Source organism: Anabas testudineus, chromosome 9 (genome assembly GCF_900324465.2).
Source record: "Anabas testudineus chromosome 9, fAnaTes1.2, whole genome shotgun sequence".
In the NCBI taxonomy this organism is placed as follows: Eukaryota; Metazoa; Chordata; class Actinopteri; order Anabantiformes; family Anabantidae; genus Anabas; species Anabas testudineus.
The window spans coordinates 12157067-12181621 of record NC_046618.1 but is presented as its reverse complement, the minus strand read 5'-3'; the positions used below and the strand labels follow the sequence as shown (position 1 = coordinate 12181621).

Here is a 24555-nt window from a genome sequence, read left to right as displayed (position 1 = left end):
ACATACAAGTGATGGAGGCAGGGAGAGGAGCTTTATTATCGGGCAGGGCTGCCTGTGCAGGAATCTGATGGCACTCTACTCTTGTAATAAAATGATAAATAAAAATACGAACAATTATCCAGGCAATGCAACTTTATTTGTAAAGTAACTTTGTGTGAGAATTAAAGGTTGGCAGAAAAGGAAATATGAATAAACGGGATAAAGAGAAAATGTAAAGGATGCTTAGTTTCAGTGTAATGCAACCACAAAAAGACGACAATAATAATATCACTGTGGATTATAATAAGAAGAAAGAGACGGCCTGTGGATAATGTAATCAGCTCTAAAGTAATCTTATAGCACATGTTGTCTCAGAATATGTAAGTCATCAACTAAATGTACCAATTCCTAACTAGACAGCAATTCTGACAATAAGTCTGTCCTAATAAGTCTGTCCTCTTTAATGAGAAATTCAGTTTTTTTTTTTTTGTTTTTTTTTTTTGAGGACAGGATGTCAGGAAAATAAGAAACACATACTGCTCGTTTCCCCTCTTAGCTACAGCCATAGGGGTGCACTTCAAAATTATGAATGAAATCTACCCCTCTAATGATGTTCTGAGTATCAAATTGAATAACAATAACAAAAAACAAGAATTGCTGTAATTTTTTTGGCAAATTCTTTAACAACCCATAACGATTGGTTAAATAGCCACTGAACTTGTTGGTGAAAGTTAGAGGATTGTGCCTGGGCTGGACAGAAAACGTACCACGGAGTATGTTAGGACCATTATGAAGATTTTTCAGTAGAAATTTCGAGAAAAACGTCAAAATCCATTTAAAGGAAAGATCGATTAATGCAGTTAAAAGAAAATAATATATTTATTAAAATGAAGGGGAGTGGGGGATGGTGATATAAATACAGTAGGCCTATATTACTTTCAGGACCTATTACTGTTTTTATATTTTTATCATCCAATTTTTTATTTAGCCATTCATGCATCATGCAAACATATACTGCCATATTTAACCAACCCTTCAGCCCGAAGATCGGCTGTAATTTCAGCGAGTTCTGCAGATTTTCATTGTGAATAAACCCCTGCCTCCATGTAAACACGTACTTCAGGATTTCCTGATGCACATGTAGCGCTGCAGGCTCGCTTCGTCGCGCATGCGTAGAGCAAACCGGTCTATATCTAGCAGTGACATTTCCTGTAGCAGTGAGGAGTGAAATTGTTTGAGGTAAAGCCAAACTTTTTTCAAATAACATCTGTTTGAGTGAAATGTCTGATCTGTTTTATCATGCAGCATAGGTCGCACATACGTTTCAAGCTAAATATATCTGGAAATTGAATCATGGAAACTGAACTTTTATTCTTATGTTGAAATGTTTCACTACACTACTCATTTAAATTGCTAAAGTTGCTCTTCATTCCACTTAAATGTCCAGCACGTTGGATCAGTGATCTTTGTTTTGATTGTTATTCTTTTGCAAACTTTTAAATGTGACTTTTTGTGCATTTGTTTGAATTTCAAACTGAAAATGATATTATATAATATTGTGCTTTTAAAATATTGTATGGTTTAATAATAAAATAATTACAGACATCTTATCCAATCATAGATCACAGGTGTAACTGTGTTGTATCTCATGTTCATTCAGACATGCGGGTGGCAGTGATTGGAGCCGGAGTCATTGGTCTGTCGACTGCTCAGAGCATCTATGAGCACTATCATTCAATTGTCAGTCCACTGACTATTGAGGTGTATGCAGACCGTTTCACTCCACTGACCACTAGCGATGGAGCTGCTGGCTTCTGGCAGCCACACTTGGATGACAAGGGCAAGATCCAAGAGACGTAAGTGAATCGTCTTTTGATTCTGTTCCTTGTTTCCAAAAAGCACAAAAACACAAACACAATCTCTAACTCCAGAAAATGGAACAAAGATACGTTCGACTACTTGCTGAGCTTCCTCAGTTCACCAGAGTCCATTAAAATGGGGATATTCCTTCAATCTGGCTACAACCTGTGCACTGAACCAGTCCCAGTGAGTAGTACTTTGTTCTTTGAACTTTGTAAAATGCATTTAACGTGAAGATAACATGTCGCCCATGTTAGGAAGCCTAAACAAAGGTCTCATACAACTGTACAGTTGCAGTGTAACATCAGTTAATAATTAATAAATGCATTACATACCAGTGAAACATCTACCATATACATACCCATGCTGGTAGCATGCATCTGCACAATAAATTGGTGCTTGAGGTGTTTGGGAAACATCAGAGATGTCTCACTAAGGTTTGGGTTAGACTCAGACTTTGGTTAAATGGGAGCCTGTATCCTGAATACAAACTAACACAGACAATTAAAAATTTATATATTAATACAGTTTCTTAGTTAGAGACTTGTTTTTAATTACAGGATCCCTCATTTAAAAATACAGTCCTGGGATTCAGACAGCTCACAGAACGAGAGCTGCAGATGTTTCCTGGATACAAGTAAGTTCTCACTGAAGCAGCCATGAAAACACATATAAAATGTAAACAAGCAATTTGGTAATTATATGTATATCTCCATTTTCTTGACCCTCTGGCCATAAAAATGCAAGACACGTCTTTCAAAATAAACTTACAAACCAAGATAAAAACATAAATCATAACATTATATGCACATCTATAAGTAATAAGCTTAATTGGTTGAATTAGTCTAATTGACAAATAACTTCTTACACTCTGTTTGAATTTTTTACTCACCTCTACCAGGTTAGTTTGTTGAGAACAACCATAAAAACCTCATAGTGTCTGCGAAAAAGTATGTGGAATTCTTACTGGTTGACCAACCCTTGGATCAGACCTGCACATTGTTCAGGAGGGATTTTAGCCCATTCTTGCTGTAGAACTGCTTTAGTTCTGTCATATTCTTTGGACGTTTCATGTGTGTGGCTCTGTTATAGTTGTTGCATCTCTATTGGGTTGAAGCCTGGGCTCTGACTTGGCCACTCCAAAAGGCAGATTTAGTTTTCTGGGACCATTCTGTTGTGTGTTTTGGGTCATTGTCCTGATACATCACCCAACATCTTCCCCATCTTCCCCTCAATCACTGCAAGCTTGCCAGGCCCTGATACAGCAAAGCAGGCCCAAAGCATTATGTTTCCTCCACCATATTTTACATTTACATACTTTGCTTAATGCTTTACATACTGTAGACTCATTGACACAGATGTTATCCAGTTCAAATGATGCCTTCAAATCTTTGGCTGTCACCCGGGGTTGTTTCGTTACCTCAATAACGAGTGTTTTTGTGCTATGAGGCACTCATTTTGACTGGCTGCCCACTTGTTCGTAGATTATCCACACTCCAAAGTGCCTCCATTTGCCGACTGTTTGCCTAACACAACATCACCTTGTAACCATTTCCAACTTTATATAAATCAACAATTCTTAATCGTAGATTCTCTCAAAGATCCTTTTGGCGAGGCATGGCTCACATAACCTCATTCTTCTTGTGTGGAAAAAAATTAAACAGTTAGAGTGGTTTTTGTCAGTTGAAGTAGCTCTATTCCACACCTACAAACTTATTTTCTTAACCTATGCTAACACCTGACTCCAATTAGGTTTTTTTAGTTAATTATTCAACTGGCACTATGAGCTTTTTATTGTTGTCCTCAATAAAGACATAAAAGATTCGATTTCTTTTGTGTTTTTATTTTAGGCACATCATATTTGATAACACTCTTTAGATAGATGATGATCAGATCACATTGTATGACAAATTAGTGCAGAAAAGTATGACATTCGAGGTTCTTGCCACTGTATATTTTATATCTTACTAATCAGTGTATTTATGATTAGTTAGTGGATGTAATGGATAAGTCTGTGTACATACTAATCCATCCATCTCCTCATAAACGTTCAGTTATGGGTGGTTCAACACTGCTCTCATGGTGGAAGGTAAAACATACTTACCTTGGCTGATGGATTGGTGAGTGATTAACTTACTGAGTGACCTTCCCCTCTTGTGTGACCATTTTTATTTGATCTAGGTCTCATCTACTGTTGCAACTTCATTTATAACACAATAAAACAATGAAAGCAAAACAAGATTGCTTGTTGTATAAATGTTATATTTTGTGTAATTTTTACTTAAAGATCATCAAGATTTATCGTACGTATTACATATTATCTTCTGCATTCAACTCATTGTCTCTGTGTATTTAGTCTGCCTGTCTAAAACTATTTGCCATTGTAAAAAGTGGTGTACAGTACAGTCAGTGGATACTGAAACAAGCTGCTAGATATAAGGAATGACTTGAGTAATATCAGTTTCCTTGTAACTTAACACACTTAACAGTTCACAGTGTATAATGATTTAATTCAGTTTTTTTTTTTAATCTTATTTCCAGGTTGCAAAAAAGGGGTGTGAAATTTTATCACAGAAAAGTAGAATCATTCAAAGAGGTAAGTCAAGGCTTTCTAATGTTACAGTTGAACATATTGTATATTTTACAAATGTTGTTTATCGCTAGTTAAGTATTAAACCTGTAATTTCATTCCTACCACCAGAAAGACTCAAAGATCTTATCTTATGTCATATTTGTTATCTCTTATCATGCTTGCTTGTTTTTAGCTGGCAGAAACTGGGGCAGACGTGATCATAAACTGCACTGGGGTAAGATCAGGAGAACTTTTTATAAACCTTTGCACTGCTACTTGTAGAACCAGAATGGCCAAAGTCTGTCTTCATATCACCTTTGTCACAAAGAAAACCAAAGACAACGACCAAACCAAGGACTGATAAATTATTTACACAAAGACAGAATGGCTCATCATGCTAAACAGTTGTGAATGCATGTGTTGCTCAAAGTGTGCAATGTCACAATCTGGTGAAGAGACATACATGCAGTATGGTTAACAGATGTTAACACATTTTAAAATCCTGTAATTTTTATAAAATATGATGTCACAAATGTTTTGCTGATTATAAAAGGAACACAATAAAGACATTTTGTTATTGCTATTACTATCAGTATGGTAGCAATATTAATTTTAACACTATTCACTGTTTAATCCTATATATCATTTATAGTGATATGCATGGAAAAATATGCCTGCTGCAAATTAGCAGAGGTGGTAAACAACTGTACATTTCCTGAAGTACTGTAAGTATTGACACTTGAGTAGAGTCCATTCGATGAAATCCATTTACTCTGTTTCAGTTCGGAAGGAATTATTTTACTTTTAACACCACATTTTGTTACTAGTTACCTTTTAGATGCAGATTCCCAAAATATAGTCAGTACAGTGTGTTATTATGAACTGACCATAAAGGGGTTAAAATCAGCAATCAAATTATTTCTTGAAAAGTTACTTATGTAATTAACAACGTCAATAGTGTTTAAAAATCTGAAGATCTGTAACTAAGTCGGACAGATGCCCAGTAGTACTCAAACTTTAGAGCAGGGGTGTAAAACTCAATTGCACAGGGGGACAAAATCCAAAACACCTTTTACGTTGCAGGCTGAATAGGATGAACATTTATTGAACGCACTAAAACTTAACTTTTAAAACTTAAAAACTTTTCAAATGTAACTTTATTGAACACAGATATGAATAAAAACAGACAGGAATACTATTCCGGAATAAATCAATTCAAACCTTAAATAACTTTAATATTATTTATAATATTATTATAATATTTTGCAAATTTATACACGCTGAACATGCTGCATAACAAATCCTGGAAATATAAATACAATTTGTGCTTTTCCGCAATAATAATAATAAATCAAATCATTAAGTTGTCTTTGCTCTTCAGTCATTTTGTCAGAACTGGATGCCTGGCATCTGTTTTTTTTGGTTTGGAGCTGAAGGTGATTAACACGTTCGGCAAGGCAGCTGAAGCGCTGCATTATGGGATCTGTAGTTTATTGTGTTACCAGCGCTTCATATCACCGGACCATTAATATCAATAATATATAAAAATGATCCCGGATATAATTACACGCCGGGCCGGATGTGGCCCGCGGGCCGTGAGTTTGACACATATGCTTCAACTTGAATGACTTCATTTCGTGAATTTGTTTTACGTAGCTCGACATGAAGCAGTAGCAGCTGTGATGTTAAAGTCTAAGTTGAAGCTGAGACACGGACTCATCTTGGTTTCATTGCGGTACTTGGAGCAGATTCTGCAGGCGGACCGGGTCCTGGCTCCGCCCCCGGTCCATGTGACACCTGGACCACCAGTCAGTTCAGTTCAGTTCCTGCAGAGGTGACAGCGAAACTTTCTGAAGGTAAACTCTGTTTAGATTCACTTCTGAGTGGATTATATGCTCAGTATACGACTCTGATCTGTTTTAAATGCTCGTTCGCTAAACTAAAATGTTCAATTATCCGATTTTCTATTCGCTTCTACATAAGGTACAACTCTCTTAAACTGGCCAGACAACAACAGGTAAACACACAGTTCTCTATCCCTGCAATCTATCTGAAATAATGATCCAGCAGGTTTGAAGAGATGAACTTTGTTTTTACTGAGGTCACTAGTTTCAGTACTTTTCAAACCTTTATATGTTATTGATTGATTATGACTCTCAGTGTATCTAATAAATGATAAAACATTTTAAAGGAATGTTATTATATAGAATATAGTAAGAGTGACCCAGATTGTCATGTTATGGGTGAGTGAGTCTCTGGTGTAACTGTGTTGTATCTCATGTTCATTCAGACATGCGGGTGGCAGTGATTGGAGCTGGAGTCATTGGTCTGTCGACTGCTCAGAGCATCTATGAGCACTATCATTCAATTGTCAGTCCACTGACCATTGAGGTGTATGCAGACCGTTTCACTCCACTGACCACTAGCGATGGAGCTGCTGGCTTCTGGCAGCCCTACTTGTATGATAAGGGCAACAGCCAGGAGACGTAAGTGCACCGTATTCTCTTCTTTAGCTACAAAATCCAAAATCACTTGAATACTACAAATATCTTCTACTTCAGAAAATGGAACAAAGAGACGTTTGACTACTTGCTGAGCTTCCTCAGTTCACCAGAGTCCATTAAAATGGGGATATTCCTTCAGTCTGGCTACAACCTGTGCACTGAACCAGCCCCAGTGAGTAGTACTTTGTTCTTGTAAAATTCATTTTACCCAAAGTTAACGTTTGACCCATGATATGATGACAAAGGTCTTACTGTATGCAAAAATGTACAGTTACAAAATAACCACAAATAAGTCACCTACCATATACAAAGGCCATCAGTATTCAGCTGCACAAAGAATGGGTGCCTGCAATGGCTGGGAACCATCAACATACTGTAGGGGCCTCACTTGGGTTTGGGTTAGACTCAGACTCAGGGGTTAATTGGGAGCCTGTATCCTGAATACAAACTAACACAGACAACAAATAATTGATGCAGTTTCATAGTTAGACACTTGTTTTTAATTACAGGATCCCTCATTTAAAAATACAGTCCTGGGATTCAGACAGCTCACAGAGCGAGAGCTGCAGCTGTTTCCTGGATACAAGTAAGTTCTCACTGAAGCTGCCATTAAAACAAGACTCTCGTTTAAAGCAGAACTAGTTAGATAATTAGCTGTTTCCCTGTCATGCAAAACCTTTGTCCCTTACTATAAATGTACTATATCCATCTATTGTATCACTTATTTTGTTACCACCTATTCAGTCCCAGCTGTCATTTTGAGTTAGAGGTGGGGAAGAGTCTGGACAGATCATCAGTCAGTCACAGGTCTGACACATAGAGACAGGCAGCCATACGGAACTGACTTAATTATTTACACATGGATTTTTTCAACTCACTTTTTGCACATTAATGAGCATTCACAACATAAATGCCTGTTTTTATTATACTAAACCATATTTGATGAATAACTCTGTGGGTCTCTCTAACTCATCTGTCTCTTCAAATATGTCTAGTTATGGGTGGTTCAACACTGCTCTCATGGTGGAAGGTAAAACATACTTACCTTGGCTGATGGATTGGTGAGTGATTAACTTAAGTTACTTCCCCTGTTTTATGAACATCTTTTTTGTTCTGGAGCGACAGAACACACCGTTCATTCTCTTCTAGCACCATTTTACAACATTACTTATAATCTAATAAAAAATAAATAAAAGAAACACACAAATGATTGTCACATACAGGCGTGGACAGAATTGTTGGTACCCTTCCATTAAAGAAAGAAAAACCCACAAAGGTCGCTGAAATAACTTGAAACTGACAAAAGTAATAATAAATAAAATTTTTCTACAAAATAACTCATGAAAATCAGACAAAGCTTTTGAGTTGTGGCTCAACAGAATCATATTAAAAAACAAACTAATGAAACTACAATTTTTATTACTTTTTTATTATTATTACTTGTCAGTTTCAGGTTATTTCAGTGACCTCTTGGTTTAGCTAGTCTGCCTGTCTAAAATTGTAGTAGTGTACAATGAGTGCACTGAGCACACATGGGAAAAAAGACAAAGTTAGGCAGCTGCTGGATAAAAGCAACTATCAGAGTCATGTCTGATTTTATGTAACTTCCTCCACACAGAACTCCCTACACTGTGTAGTAATAGATAATAAGTTTGGACACAGGCTCAGGTGCAGATTATACATCCACCTACCAAATATCATCATATCCTTAATTTTTTTTTTTTTTTAATCAAAGATGCTACCTTTAAGTGTTGTTTTCTAGTGCGCATAATACTTTTATGTTTTTCTCTCTTATGTCCAGGTTGCAAAAAAGGGGTGTGAAATTTTATCACAGAAAAGTAGAATCATTCAAAGAGGTAAGTGAAGGCCTTTCAGCATTATAGTTGCATATATTGTACAACATATATTTTGGCAAATTAATGCAAAAACCTCAACCAGGCACTTCCTGTAGCTGTGGATCAGACCTGCACATTGTTCAGGAGGAATTTTAGGCCATTCTTCCTGCAGAACTACTTTAGCTCTGTCATATTCTTTCTACGGATTGTGTGTGGCTCTCTTCAAGGTGTTCCTTAGCATCTCTGGGTTTAGGTCTGGTCTCTGACTTGGCCACTCCAAAAGGTGGATTTTGTTTCTCTGAAGCCATTCTGTTGTGTGTTTTGGGTCATTGTCCTGTAGCATCACCCAGCTTCTACAGAGTTTCAGCTGAAGTACAGACATTCTCACATTATCCTAAAGAATTTTTTATATACTTGCGAATTTATCTCCCCCTCAATCACTGCGAGTATTTGTCATATCATATTTGTTAATACTCTTCACTTAGATGAAGAGCTGATCACATTTTATGAAAAGTTAATACAGATAACCATGAACTTCCAAATGGTTCACATACTTTGTCTGGCCACTGTATATTTTACAAATGTTGTTTGTAAATGTCAGTTAAGTATTAAACCTGTAATTTCATTCCTACAAACAGAAAGACTCAAAGATCTTATCTTATGTCATATTTGTTATCTCTTATCGTGCTTTCTTGTTTTTAGCTGGCAGAAACTGGGGCAGACGTGATCATAAACTGCACTGGGGTAAGATCAGGAGAACTACAACCTGACCCAGACCTGAAACCAGGCCGGGGTCAGATAGTGAAGGTAAGAATGAGTAGCTATATGTAAATATATTTTACTAACTATAAAGTTAGTTAAAACTGTTTACTGTGTTATTACTTTGCCTTCCAGGTGGATGCTCCATGGTTGAAACATTGGATTGCTACCCACGATTTTACAAAAGGAACATACAATACGCCTTACATCATTCCAGGGTAGAATTGCAGGATCACACAGCCATTTGTCTTGTAGTTCAGATAGTGTAATTTATAAATAGGCTATAGGATGCACTGTACATCACATTTTCTGTGTTGACCTGGGTCTAAACTGCAGTGCAGACAGGAAGTAACTTCTGTCTTCATGAGCAAACAGAACATCTGTGTCTGCAGGAGTCGTCTTGTGACAGTCGGTGGGATTTTTCAGTTGGGAAACTGGAATGAACAGTGCAACTCTACTGACCATAAGAAAATCTGGGAAGAGGCCTGTCAGCTGGAGCCTAGTCTCAAGGTGAGAACATATCAAAATGCTTTGTGGATGAAGCCAAAAAATGTGATTCATTATTTATTTATTATTTACAATGTGTCGTCTCTAGTGCTTAATAATTAACAATTTGCACTTGGTAAATTTAGAATATTTATTCTTTAATTCAGACTTCAAACATTTTAGGTGCAATAAACAAGTTGGCTCTGACAGAGAGAATATTTACTGATTTTAAGCTAATTAATTACAATATTGTACTGTGCAAGGCAATTAGAACTTAGTACAACATTTTAATTCATATTTTAACTAATTTTCAAGGTTGAAATTTGGGAATGATTATATTTTATTGTTGTCTAACCATAGCATGCCAGAATAGTAGAGACCTGGTCTGGACTCAGACCTGTACGCAGCAAAGTTCGACTGGAGAGGGAGACCATACAATGCGGTGCAACTACAGTAGAGGTAAACCTTAAACAGCTATAAGCAGTTGTTAAATATGAATTTTGCTCAGTTGACATCTAAACTTTTATGGCTGTCTTTAAGGTGATTCACAACTATGGCCATGGAGGTTTTGGACTCACCATCCACCAAGGCTGCGCGGAGGAGGCAGCGAGGCTTTTCAGTCAGATCGTGGAACAAAAAGGAAAAGGTCCAAAAGCTCGCTTGTAAATTTGATTCTGGGAGCAGTGATTGATGCAGTCCTTTCTCAAAACTTGTATGCAACATGAAAGAGGAGAAACTCTTCTGTCAATGTTCTCATCCATTATTAATTCATGTTTAAAATGTTTTCAGTCTATGTAGAAGAAGCAGATGAACTATATTATAGATTGATAGATTTTGAGAAATAATAACAAGACTTCATTTTTCTTTTTGAAAGATTATTTACTGTATAATCATACACATTTACATCCAGTGCATTGACGAGAATCGGTGCACACAGACACTTAATGCAGCACTATATCTCAAACACTGGCAGGATAAGAGCAGCTTGTTGGACCTGTGCTAGCTAATCCCACTTTTCTTTTTAAAACAAAACGTTTGCTCAATGTGTTACTTGTAGAACCACAATGGTTCTGTCAAAAGTCTGTCTCCACATCACCTTTGTTACAAACAAAAGCAAAAACAAAGACTAAACCAGGTATTGATACAATATTTACAGAAAGCCTGAATGACTCATTCTGCTAAATGGTTGTGAATGCACGTGTAGTTCAATGTGTGCAGTGTCAGAGCCAGATGTAATTTCTATTCAATATGATGTCACAAATGTGCTTTGGCAAGTTTGCTGTGAATAAAATGAACAAATACTATAAGTATGAAGACATGTAGTGTTATATTTGTTATTACTGGAGTATTATCTTCATTTTACTTATTTGACAGGAAAATGAAAAAAAGAACATATTTTACAGGGGATTTCAAAAAAGGATGCTTATTGTATCTGGGAAAGTGATTTGCTGTACAGTATTAAGCCCCATCAGACCATCTTTATCCTGATGGTCTGCAACAGTTTTTATAAAGCTGAATTTGTAATGAGTTGTGAAATTGGAGAAAGATAATAAATCTTTCTTATCTATTCATCTATGTCCAGCATTATAATGAAAGCAGCTTTTTCATACATTTAGAGGAAGTCTCTCAATCCTAAACTGAATAACTCATTTTACGGCTCCTTGAACAGAAGATAGTTGTTTGAAGCGAACTGATAATACTTTTACCCCTTTTATTCCAGTTTTCTAAAAATACTTAGAAGTAGTTCAATTCTTACATTTTCCGATGTGCCCACTGACTTTTGCTCTTGTGTAGGTCATTTGTCACCACATGTGCACTTATATAGTGGCAAAATTGTGACAGCATTGGTGGTTGAAGACTACAAGAACACTAACATGTTTCAACAATGTGAAGCCACTCTGGTGTCTAAACTGAAGAGTCATAGGGTGGGACTGGAGATGGACATCTAAAGCCATTCAGCTTTCTTGCCTCTTCCCCTTCTTTTGTTCACCATGGTCACCTCTGAGTCACGTTCCAGCTGGCATGTCCTCAGCCCTGGGAGCCAGAGCTGGAGTGAGCGATTCCCCCTGAGTTATGGGAGGATGCCCGGCCCATCATCTCCTGGCCCCATTCGTGGTGGCTGGACTCCTGCAGGCCTCGTCCTGTTGTCTCAATTGGCAGTGCACAAGAGGCGATGGCAGCTAGAAGGCAGCAGCAGCAGTACACTGAGAGAGCCAAGTATACAGAGGACTCCAGCATCACCTGTACAATGAGGCCGGAGGACATACAATGTTATGAAAAATAATATCACAAGACTTTCTCATTTTGAGCTGTATTTAAATGTGAAAGCGTGTTGTTTGATGTTACCTGTGCAACAAAAGGTGTAATGAGGGCACCAACTCTGGCCATTCCACTACTTGTTCCCAGACCTAAAGCCCTGGTCGCTGTTGGGTACACCTGCAGACAACACTCTCTTTACTCAGCTATTGACATGCCCTGAACTGTATTAATAACTGCATTTTTGAAATACTTCATTCTTACCTCTGGAGTGTACACATATGCAGCCTGGAACCCTCCTGCAATAAAGGCTCTGGCAATGAATATTAACACTGTCATGGATGCTCTGCAAGAGATAAACCAATGACAATGTAAGTGGATAAACAGGGCGTCCACAGTTCATAAAACGGTTACCAAGTGTAACTATGGGACACCTGACCTCCCAACACAACCATAAAGTGGAATGATGCACAGAGAGAAGACAAGGAAACACAACGCCATGGTCTTTCTTCTTCCCAGTCGATCAATAGCCCACAGTGTCACCAGCAATCCTGTGAAATATAAACATAATCAGTGACTGTTTGAAAGAGCATCTCCCCAATGTTTCCCCCTGCAAATAATCTATTATTATAAGTGGTAACATATGTTTTTATTGCTACACTCTCTCTGTGATCTTTGCATTTTATTAGTCTGTCCCTAAAATGAAACTAAGTAATTTAGTAACAGATATAAGAAACACATAATATATGGCATTATTGTTGCCTTTACTTGTGTATAAGCATACCAATCGTTGGTGCAGTTATTTGTATGCAAAAATAATAATTACTCCTTAGTAATATTTAATGAGGATACTAACACTTTATAGTTATGGTTTTATTGCAAAATGCACAACAAAATTAGAAAATAAACATAAAATATTTAATTCATAAGTGCATTATTTACACATGATTTAATATCTACCACTGTAGAAATTACTGTACAGTGAAAAAACATCTACCAAAAGTAAGGACTAATAAATATAAACAATATATTTGATGTGTACCTGGAAATTCAGATAGTGTTGTCCACAACAGGTCTTTGTAGTCGTCAGAGTTCAGATATTTACACTCCAAGCTGCATCGGGGCTCCATCTTATTGCCTTTTGACACTAGAGGGAGGTATAAAGCAACAAACAGCACTTGTTCAGTCTACTCCGCTGCCTTTTTATGACATCATAATATCTGCAATGACTGACTTTGAGAAGCACGCTTTATATGATATTTGAATATTTTAATATATGTCATTGAGTGTGTGTGTGTGTGTGCGTGTGGGGGGGCGGGTTCTGTCTGTTGGTGTCTGACTTACTTCCACAGGCACCTCCCTCCTGAAACAACTCTGTGGTCAGAAGAACCAGCCCATAGTAGGAGAAGGCATTTGCAAACCTGTAGAGAAACAGCATGAAACAGAGTTATTTATTATATTATTTATTATTATATTATTTATATAAAGTGAGAATCTTCAAATCAAACACAGATTTGTGTCTGCACCGTGCACCTATATCATTTTAAAGAATAGGAGAGTATAAAATAAGTAAGTAGTGACTGAGAATATAAGTGGGTGGCATTCACTCTATTTACCAAATAAACCACAGCAGAACTGTGGTCCAACGAAAGTGTGATGAAAATAAGTCCTGAATCTTCCCACGATCCTCCTAATTAAAAGAGGTGACATAAAAAACTCAATACACACAACAAGAGACAACAAGAGGTCATACATGAACAGTGCCTTCATCACATTCAGAGCCTGTGTTCTGCAGAAACACACTCTACCTGTCTGGCAGCAACTAGTTTTCCCAGAGGCATGGGTGCTCCGTTCTCTGTGGCAATACGCTTCAGTGTGGCAAGAGCTTTTTCCTGATTCCCCGTCAGGACATCATATCGAGCACTCTCTGGTAGCCACTGCTCCCAACCCCGACAAAACAGGCATGTACTTATCATAATGTGATTTATTCTGCTAATGCATTCGAGACAAACTCATAACATACTCACAAAACATAAGACGGCAAAGATAAAGAGAGGAATGGTAGAAAGGCCAAGCAGCCAGCGCCAGCCCAGAGTGGGCATCACCAGGATTGCTAAGAGCACCTCAAACACTGTGCCTAGTGCCCAAAATATCTGCAAGGCAACAGCAACAAACATATGTTGTCAAACAAAAAGAGATTATATCAAAGTCACATAACTTTCTGCTAGAAAAAACATGCTTAGCGTTTCTCTGCTGAGCAATTATGGTTGCATGTACAGTATTTCAGAAACTATGACTGGGTGCATCTATACCTCAATCAGCAAAATGCATGTTGCTCTGGACCTCATGGGCAGAAACTCAGCATATAGTGTCACTCTTAAAAAGAAAGACACGTCATTGTTAATCCGAATTCAAACCATTAGTGTTGACTTCAAAAAGATAAATGAGATACTCACGACTGAGGGGCCCCTCCAATGCCAAAGCCCACCAGTGCCCGGAGGACGAGGATCCACCCATAAATAGGTGCAAATGCACTCATCAGGCCATAGAACATAGTCCACAACACACTCATCTTCAGACCCTATATTACCAAAACAAAAAGCAGCTGAATAAATGAGGGTGATCTGACATGGCAAGAGCAAAACATCTGAAAACTCAAGATAAATATTGTCTTACAGGAAACAAAAATATTTGTTGTTAGAACTTACTGTTTTTCTGCCATATTTGTCGGATATATTTCCCCAGAGAGAGGAGCTAATCATCATTCCAATGAACACTGCCTGCATCAGTGAAAAAAAGAATTGGACAGGGCCTTTTGGAGCAGTTTGAACAAGCATTTCACTTGTAATTCACTACACAGATTCATATACATCCTGTTCATAGCACTGCTATGTTTGGTTTTGTTGCTTTGGTAAAAGTCGCTGAGTATGAACTTTCCATTTGAATATCTTCCAGTCATTTAATGTTGCACCTTTGATGCCACAATTAAGCAATATTTGTTGTTCAAGGCTTCTCTGCGCAATATTGCAGTTCCCCACTTAGCATGTTGTTTTATATTCGACTCAAAAAAGTAAATGTGGTTTTGATAGTCCCTCAAATCAAATCAAATCATATTGAAACACTGTCTAGTGACAATGAAAACTGTAAATAGAAGCCTTACTTTTTCCCACATGGTTTTCATTGATCAATACAAACACTTATTTCAAAACCAAAAAGCACTTAATCAATAACTATCAGAGCAGCCTAAAACTGCAAGCAAGTGCACTTTATGTATATTGAAGAGCTATTACCGATGTAAGCAGTGCCACCTCGAGGCTGGGCAGTCTCCACTCACAGTGGAGCTGTGGGGCTAAGATGCTGAGGATCATCATCTCCATTGCATCTGCCATCTAAGAAAACAGCAAACACAGAGACACAACAGATTAATATTTTAATGGAAATAACACCTTGCATGGTGTCATTTTTAATTAAATAGGAGTTCTCACCCAGGACAGACCAGTGAGGATGGAGAGTTTCCACTGAAATGTCCCAAAGCCAATGGCCTCGACTGCATCTTCTACCATAAATGTATCTGAAAAAATTAGAAATGTAGACAACATGAGGGCCATATGCAAAGTTTTACTTCTATGATCCTAATAGCAAAGTCTTAAGGAGTGGAGCCCTGCCATACTGTACCATCAGTTGGATTGGCAAACTCCCGAGGCACTGGAGCACCATCTGCAAGTGCCACAGATTCCAGATCAGTCTGCTCTGCAATCCTGACAACCTGTTCTCTGTTCTCACCATCATCCTCAGAGCGTGTGCTCTCACCTGTCCGACGAAAGCGGACAACACTACATAAACGAAAAGAAAGACCACAAGGATTAACATATGTACAATATGGCTGGTCAGAGGAGAACAGCCACAGCAAAGCAGAGTGTGCATGAGTTGGAGGCTGTTGCCTAGGTGACCTGTGCTTTTTCTAGCTGTGATTTTGTCAATTGGTGGTAATATCGTCCTATGGGTGAACAATGTCAGGCCAACAACTCTGATAACCCTGCACATTGTATTTTACTTCTTGGCAAGTTTCTAAAGGCTAAATGTGAAGAGATGTGCATCATTTCTATAGACGGAAGGTATAATCTTCCCCCACATGTGCATAATGGCTGGTTCTTTAAGCATTAAACACAAAAGAAGGATGTGGAGGGTTCCAGTGATGTCTTAATCACTGTAATTACACAACAGAGCCCACATGCAATGGAAAGTATCAGTGCTGCAGATGGCTTTGTGACATGTACAGGAATGTATGTCATTACATGTAAACCACTATGAATTTGATTTTCAAACACTTTATAGTCATAAATACATAGGAGTGAACGCAGCAGTACTGTAACAACACCTTGAAAGTATATCCTGATCTGTTTCTTTTCAACACCTAACTAGACTACATTTGTAATTTACAGTTTAAAAACTATTTCTTCCTTTTTTTTTTTTTTATTCTGGAATTTAAATGCATGTCTCTTGAGGCACAGGCTAGACTTGAATGGGCCAGACTTTAGCTTTAGCCTATGTGCAGCAGGGTTGAAATATATCACGTTGGGTACTGAGTCATAACAGCAAACACAACTGCAAGTTGGAAATCAATGCTAATCTACTTTTAAAGAACAAATAAAAACCAAAACAATCCTCTGAGGCAAATGTCACCAATGTAAACAAACGGCACCACAACAGCGTCTGGACATGCTAGGATACCTGCATGTTTCCTTCAACCTCAGAACATGTTAGCTAATAAAATGAGCTATGTGTTGTTATTAAATGGCTGTTGTTGTTTTGTTTGTTTGTTTGTTTGTTTTAAGATTATCTGGGTATTTGTGGTCCAGCAAGCTAATCAAAGAAACACAATGCGAAGCTGTCATAAGGAGACTGGTCGGCCAAACATGCTGTCATGGTTGAACAAGATCCAAGTAAAACCAAAAGGCGTTAATTTGCAGACGGTGATCTACTCACGGCAGCTGTCTCAGTTGGAACAGATCATCGTCCATTTTGGTGTTTATTGGCTCCGTTTGGCCTCATCGCCGTTTACATTATCACGACGAGCGGCGACTTCAGCACCGAGGAGAGCGACCTGCTCTGATGTCGAATCACAGCAGGAGACACCGAGGTGGGGGGTGGTTAGGAGGATCAGGAGGATCCCAGACCACATAGCGGCTGATCACTGTGGTCAATATAACAGTGGTAGAAAACCAGGTGCTTAAGGCTGATCAGGAAATCGTGGTGTAGTATTATATTTATTAAAACCTCCAGTCGGTCCGGTTTGTAAGATATTTGTTGATATTTCATGCGAGCAATTAATTTTCTGTCGCATCCTTTCTTCCCTTAAAGAACGGGGTTTACAGCTTACAACCAGTTATGTAGTCTAGGAGGACATATCCAACACATGCACATTTAAAGTTCTTTAAAAACTGATAAAAAATGCAATAGAGCCACATGCTTTGGAAATAAATGAATTTAAATAGAATAATAATTCTGATGGGTACTGTAGCTGTAATGTGAACTATGAAAAATGTTTACATTACAAGAAAATGTTTGTTGGAGGGATATTGCTTTTAATAAATAAAATAAATCGATCATGGTTTAGGTTGTTTTATAACCTACTTTATTTAAAACGCTAATAAATGGAAACCATAACTACAATTTAATAGAAACAGTGACAAAAGTGAAAACTATATTGAAGCAGCTGGCCTTAAGAACGAGCATGTGGGATTCATAATTTATGAAATAAACACATTTGTAGTTAACCTTTTATGAGCAAAAAGAAAAACAACACTTGAGTAATAGCGGAGAAATAATATATTAATTTATCTTTTATATATTACCAAGCATTTTAAAAGCGTATTTTATCATTTCATACAAAATGTGCAAAGCAAACATTCTGGTGGTCGGAGTGTCTACTGAGAACACATCGGTCCGCTCTTTTGTGTGTCCGTCCTGAAACACGTCACTACAGATGGCAGTTCCGCAACGAAAGCAGGATGTTGTGGTGCAGACCAGAAAGCTCTGATAAGCTTGTTGGCGAGTACCTTGGCACTGGACCCGTAGTTAGGTAAAACCTCTCCTTCTGGCAAAACACCAATTAATGCTTCATTTGGGAGACTGGGGCAGGAGTGCGTTAAAGCAGGTCACGTCGCCGCTGTACGTTGGACCCAGAGTGTAACATGCGCAGACAGACACGGAATCCGGTTTAACGTTATTAACGCAATTACTGAACCTGCTGACGGAGATACGTAGTTATATACTCATATTTGAAGAAAGTAACTTTGATATTCATTTATGGAGACGACATGGTGCACCGTATCGTGTTATTGGTAAGTTAGCTGAGGTTAGCCTTTAGCTGCTGCAAGCTAATGGTAGTGAGCTCTTTCTGAACACAGTTTCAGATGGGGGTTGGTACCGTTACTAACTTGGTATAGCATATATATGCTATTAAAACAACTTTAACCATCCACTTTAAGCTTGCTTGCAGACCAAGATTTGTTGATAGGTGTTTTGCTTGATGTGATCAAGTCGTCATGTTTTTAACAGAGAGAAACAAATTAGATCACAAGTCAGTGGATCAAATATCGTGACCGACATTAACCTCTCTAGAGGATCACAGGGCAAACATTTGTTGTTGGGTCTCTGTTGACGCATTATATACGTGACAGTGTCATTATTTTCCTACTAAGCAGAAAACGAACAATGTGAGCCGCGTAGGGAAGAATCAGTTGATTCATTAATTAGTGAAAAATACACAGTTTTATTAAGTGAACGTTTATTATAGAAAATTGCCAGAGTACTGAAAATAATTAGTGGCTGTGGCCTTATAGTTCTGCTATGAATAATAATATTGTCTTTTCAGATGTTTTCTGTGTTTAAACAACAAAAATAGTCCAAAATCAAGTTCAAAATTCAAAGTAAACTCCCCTATGAGAGAAAGGCCACAGGATGAAGGATGTAAGGCCCATCATAGATGCTATGGTAGTTAGGAAAAGTAAGGCTGATAATCCTGATATCATTACACAATTTAGCTACCATTGCCTTATGTGTTGTTTTGTCTGTATTAGCAGTTACTTGTAAAACATTGTAGGTCAATTTAAATGTCCTGTCAGCTTACCACATTCACTGTCAATAACTAGATAAAATAATTTAAGCCCATCTCGTTATAACATAGGATATTATACAGCAGCCACAAACTGTCATCAGTATCTCTGTGTTGAAAGGTTTTATGTGTGTTTGTTGTAGTGATAAAAGTTATAATACCTACCTCTGTTGGTATTATCTGTCTTATCTTGTTTGTCCCACTCCCAACAAAGTCTTCAGTTGTGCTTCATTAACATACTGTTGTTTTTTTAGAAACAAGATGATAAAAAACTGGAGTGTCATCGGTGGGATAGCTGCTGCGATTGCAGCTGGAGTATATGTTTTGTGGGGCCCAATTACAGAAAGAAAGAAGAAAAAGAGAGGTTAGAATCAATCTGACAATGCAATATACAGATTACATTGGCAGCACTGGTTATAATGGAGTAAATGAATAATGACTCGTGCTTCCCTACAGGTATGGTGCCAGGTCTGTTAAACCTAGGCAACACCTGCTTCCTGAATTCTTTGCTTCAGGGTTTGGCAGCATGTCCGTCATTCATTAGGTGGCTGGAGAACTTTTCAGGATCCCCTATGATCCAATCATGCAAAGACAACCGGCTGTCCACAACACTGCTTCAGCTTCTCAAAGGTATATACAAGCAGTTTGTCATGTAAGAGTGCTGTGAAGATGCAGTGTTTGTTCATGTTTTTGATATGCATGTTGTTTCTGCACTGACAGCTCTGTCCAGTGATGAGCCTGGGGAAGAAGACGTACTCGATGCAGGATGTCTCCTTGATGTGCTCAGACTGTATCGGTGGCACATTAGTTCATTTGAAGAGCAGGTTGGTCAGAAAATGATGTTGAGTGTTACTTCTAATATTTCTATATATAATATATGGTGCTGTGTTTTAATGAAGTCATAAAAGTTGTCTGTTTGCTTTGCTGTGTCCCCACGTAGGATGCACATGAACTTTTTCATGTCCTTACATCCTCACTGGAGGACGAACGTGATCGTCAACCTAAAGTCACTCACTTATTTGACATGCAGTCCCTGGAGGCAAGTTATCTTCTCCCTAAATTCATTACCTCTAAAACTGCAAACAGTTGCATGTTGCATGCCTCTCTTATACTTGCACATTTTTAACAAAACTTTTGAACTTTTTTTTTTAAGTGGCTGCTCCTGCTTCTTTCGCAGTCTCACACAATCTCAAAATATGAACTTTAACCAGACTCGCAGAAGTGTTTACAATGAATAATTCTGCATTGCACTCTTAGTTATTCTCTGTGTGTGTGTTTATTTTATGTCAGAGCCTACCTGATCAAGATGAGAAAACTATGAGCTGCAGAAGTCGAGGTACAGAGATAAAAACATTATGGAGCCTAGAATATAAAACCACAAAGAAGTATATTAAATATGTCTTAATTTTTTATTTGATAGCCCCTCTTCATCCAATACCAAGTCCTTGGAAGTCTCAGCATCCTTTTCATGGCCGTTTAACAAGCAACATGTCTTGCAAGCGCTGTGAACAACAGGTGAGTTTGTTGGTCAAGGACGTGTTTAAAAATTCAGTTGATGCCATAGCATTATTTTTTACCTTCTCCAGGTGATTTATTGTTCTGCTTGGCTTGTTTATAGAGTCCAGTGCGGTATGACTCATTTGAGAGCCTCTCTCTGTCTATCCCATTACTTCAGTGGGTAAGCGAAAATTTCCTTAAAACTTGTAGAAACTTGTCCTACTGTTTGTTGTACATTGACCTGTATTTGTCCTCAGGGTCGACCTATCTCTCTAGATCAGTGTCTTCAGCATTTCATTTCCTCAGAAACCATCAAAGAAGTGGAGTGTGAAAACTGCACCAAGGTACGTTCAACATATTATTAGCAACTTGCCAGATTTTGGTAATCAGTTTATTAAATGTAATCCACCAAAAACAGGAAATTCTTGTGACAAAATTTATATCAGGCTTCTTCCATTTGCATTCATATGACTTTTACAAAGATGTATTTTGCTGATTTTATTTTATTTTTGTTTTGGATAAATTTCCCTCAGCTTCAACAAGGGACCAAAATAAACGGACAGGTTCTGGAAAGCCAGAGAACCACTTTTGTGAAACAACTAAAACTGGGAAAGGTAACTGTCACTTTTGTCACGCCAATTAATTAGATACTAACTGCTTTTTAGGCAATCTGCACACAACTATAATGTGTTTTTACCCAATTTAGGTAGCGAGAAATAACAGTAAAATGTTAGGCAGAACAAAACGCTCCCTTATTTCTTATAAGGACATGTTCTAAAACAATAAGACTTGTTTTGTCCTTTCAGCAACTTGTCTCTGTTTATTTTTTTTCCATATTCTAGCTCCCTCAGTGCCTCTGCATCCATTTACAAAGATTAACATGGTCGAGTGAAGGAACTCCGATCAAAAGACAAGAGCATGTGCAGTTCACAGAGTATCTATCAATGGACCGCTACAAACACAATGCTTCCACACAGAGGAGCCAGCACATCAAATGTGCTCTGAAGCCCATAAAGACGGAAAATTTAAGCGATGCTGTGGAAAAAGCCACTACCAATGGCACTGGTATGCTGGAGTTATCAAGTCTAATATCATTCTACTTCATATTCATTTCTTTTGTCGTGCATCTTACATTTGGCGTATTTTGTTTTCCAGATTTAGAGCATCATAACAACAACAAACCTTTTCCCAATGGAACCTGCTCATCTGTGTTTCTTCACACTCCAGGAATGAACTCACAGCTCGGCCTCACACATGACTACAGGTACACTTAAAATTTATCAAGGTGGAAGAAATAACTTACTAGGCCCTAGCCCTAGTAACTAGGGTTTTTACCAAAAGCAAATTTATGCTTTCCATGTGTTCGCTGCCCGTATCTGTATCGTACATTTTGAAGATTTTGTGCAGAACCTCTATAAACAACTAAAAACTAGCTGCTCATTCCTTGCACAGAAGGAATTAACTTTTTATTTCATCCTTGACACTGTGCTTGTAAAGTAGTTACACATGTTGTTCGGCCAACAAACAAAGGAGCATTTCTTCTTTCTGACGCTACTGCTTAGAATTATTATATCGTGGTTGTAGTGGGCATGTGTGAAATGTGTACGCAACCTCAGTTGTAGTGTGAATAGAAGCCCTTGCAAATCCATAGCACAAAGACATTACTGCCCAAGGACAAGTGGTAGGCATAAATTAGCTTCTACATTATTGACTTGCGTGACCAAGGACATTTAGAATTGCCTTTAGATTAATGTAAAGGGTTGCGTGTCTGAAGGGGCTCATCACAGTATGTTATTAAACTGTGGTATTTGTCTATAAAGGTAAAACATAAACCTTAAAATATCAAAATAATCGAAACTAAACCTATTCACAGCTTCATGTAGCAATTAGCATTAAAATGAAAATGTCAATACAATGAAGCACTTGTGAGAGACTATAGACTTCAGTGATACACTGACACTGTTTTCCAACACAATCATCAATATACTCTCATAGAGAAATGTTCATAAACTTTGAGAAACTACATCAAGCTTTAAAGAAACTTTGTTTTCACATCCATGTGTCTTTCGATTGTTTCTTTCCTTACAGCTCTACAGAGTACCTTTTCCAGCTCGTGGCTGTGCTGGTTCACCATGGTGACATGCACTCAGGACATTTTGTCACGTACCGCCGCAGCCCTAGCTCACCTCGCAGCTCATCACCCTTCAGCTCACAGTGGCTATGGGTGTCAGACGACTCTGTACGAAAAGCAAGCTTGCACGAGGTGCTGTCTTCCAGCGCTTACATGCTCTTCTACGAGAGAGTCCGAAAACAGAACCCTGCTCTGTGCTCTGAGGAGTGACCAGAAGCTGCAGACAGACATTGTACTGTCACAGCTGCATGTGCCAGTTACAACATTATTACCAACAGGTGGATTGTGACTTTTTGACAATGACACCAGAGACGAAAGCCATCCTACAGTAACTGTAGAGGGAATTTAGCATCATAGGTTGCACCTACAAGTTGATCCATGAGTGGACACTTTTCCTGCTGCTCTGATCCGGAGTAGGAGACTCTTAATTCCAAAGATAATGGACCAGGGTTTTCAATCAGATATCTTTGATCATGTGAACGACTTTTGTTTGACAGACATACAACAATTTCTGTCATGATACATTTTGGGTTTTACGGGATAAGTAAAAAACAGGAACGCCTGGCACACGTTACAGTGAATTCTAAAGTAACATTCCTGCAACACGGTGTCCGTGTGTGCGGCTAATGTTGTTATTTCCTTTTAGACAGTCAGAGGTTCTAACTCAGTTCTGTGGCATTTTTATTGGGCTGTAGTTGCTGATGTTACCGTTTATATCTGCAGTCTATTGAGGTTACATTTGAATGCAGTATACAGGGTGTTCCTGTTATTTTGTCCACTTCCTGTACATTTACAAAAAGAAGTAGCTGATTATGACTTACTGGAGATGTTACTAGTTGCATAATATGAAAAGTCAGATAGGTACACTTCTCACTAATCGGATCTCTATTATCTACTCTAATTTGACTAATCCTTCCCAGCAGTCTATATAAGCTGTTTTGGAAATAATATTTCAATTGACACCATTCATAAGCTGCTGAATTTGATATTTTTCTGTTTCCAATAGTTCTTACACTGTCATGATTTGCAGACTTCCACAGCCGTGGTTAAAGTGCCATGTTGCCTTTAATGCTCAAGACTTCTAACACATGAAACCATGTATGAAAAAACAGAGATGGACTTTTCCTAAAAATATGATGCATCGGAGCTGTTTAGCATGGTGTTGACAAATAACAGTTTAATAGATTCATAATGATCTGTTCTCTGTGAATGGAGGAAGAGTATGAGTGCAGGTTTTCTGGACAAGCTATCCTGGATGTTTTTAATTCTGTTTAACTGATAACTGCCATTGTGTTCCTACCAAACCAACAATCCAGTCAGATACAAAAATGGCCTGGTGCAAAACCTGTTGTTAATTTTTGCAATTTGCACTAATGTATATTCATCAGAGACTGTGTGTACTGTGTGCAATCTGTAAAGGTGATTGTTTTCAGGTATTAAAAAATGTAATAAAACACAGTCTAGTGTCGGAAATCAACTACCTATGACATAAGTGTCCTAAGATCTGAAGTTAACCTGACCCAAACACTGAAGCTCTATTTGGTACAGCAAACTAACTA

The 24555-nt window shown here is 38.0% G+C and overlaps 4 protein-coding genes across 6 annotated transcripts; 3 read left to right on the top strand and 1 right to left on the bottom strand.

Moving 5' to 3' along the window:
- The first annotated feature begins 1178 nt into the window (after positions 1-1178).
- Positions 1179-4772, top strand: LOC113150460 (D-amino-acid oxidase-like). Its single transcript, XM_026343009.1, has 7 exons — positions 1179-1218; positions 1640-1835; positions 1911-2025; positions 2400-2476; positions 3894-3959; positions 4381-4435; positions 4605-4772. Exons 2-7 carry the CDS (start codon positions 1642-1644, stop codon positions 4770-4772), a joined length of 675 nt encoding a protein of 224 aa, XP_026198794.1. The 5' UTR covers positions 1179-1218; positions 1640-1641.
- A 1328-nt stretch (positions 4773-6100) lies between these two features.
- LOC113151215 (D-amino-acid oxidase-like) lies at positions 6101-10456 on the top strand. The gene is given in 12 exon segments (XM_026344121.1): positions 6101-6267; positions 6395-6428; positions 6702-6897; positions 6973-7087; positions 7425-7501; positions 7911-7976; positions 8717-8771; positions 9453-9557; positions 9645-9711; positions 9714-9727; positions 9902-10019; positions 10356-10456. Coding segments are annotated over 9 exon segments (744 nt in total). The 5' UTR covers positions 6101-6267; positions 6395-6428; positions 6702-6703; the 3' UTR covers positions 9953-10019; positions 10356-10456.
- A 1155-nt stretch (positions 10457-11611) lies between these two features.
- Positions 11612-17372, bottom strand: svopa (SV2 related protein a). Of its 2 annotated transcripts, none has more exons than XM_026344119.1 (16): positions 17238-17372; positions 15927-16084; positions 15737-15822; positions 15542-15640; positions 14960-15031; positions 14708-14832; positions 14564-14627; positions 14279-14404; positions 14060-14188; positions 13868-13941; positions 13596-13672; positions 13294-13398; positions 12691-12802; positions 12516-12597; positions 12342-12431; positions 11612-12236 (listed from the first exon to the last, which is right to left on the bottom strand). In XM_026344119.1, the coding sequence occupies exons 1-16, from the start codon at positions 17270-17272 to the stop codon at positions 12024-12026; spliced, it is 1647 nt and encodes a 548-aa protein (XP_026199904.1). In that variant the 5' UTR covers positions 17273-17372; the 3' UTR covers positions 11612-12023. The 2 variants fall into 2 exon arrangements, with proteins under 2 accessions (XP_026199904.1, XP_026199905.1); XM_026344120.1 differs by having other exon boundaries at positions 15927-16061; positions 17238-17334.
- An 873-nt stretch (positions 17373-18245) lies between these two features.
- On the top strand, positions 18246-24473 carry usp30 (ubiquitin specific peptidase 30). Of its 2 annotated transcripts, none has more exons than XM_026342319.1 (13): positions 18246-18333; positions 19623-19732; positions 19825-19998; positions 20089-20192; positions 20309-20407; positions 20659-20704; positions 20789-20883; positions 20987-21046; positions 21123-21209; positions 21399-21479; positions 21708-21930; positions 22021-22129; positions 22954-24473. In XM_026342319.1, exons 1-13 carry the CDS (start codon positions 18263-18265, stop codon positions 23204-23206), a joined length of 1512 nt encoding a protein of 503 aa, XP_026198104.1. In that variant the 5' UTR covers positions 18246-18262; the 3' UTR covers positions 23207-24473. The 2 variants fall into 2 exon arrangements, with proteins under 2 accessions (XP_026198104.1, XP_026198105.1); XM_026342320.1 differs by lacking the exon at positions 18246-18333 and adding an exon at positions 18370-18595.
- Positions 24474-24555: the final 82 nt, after the last annotated feature.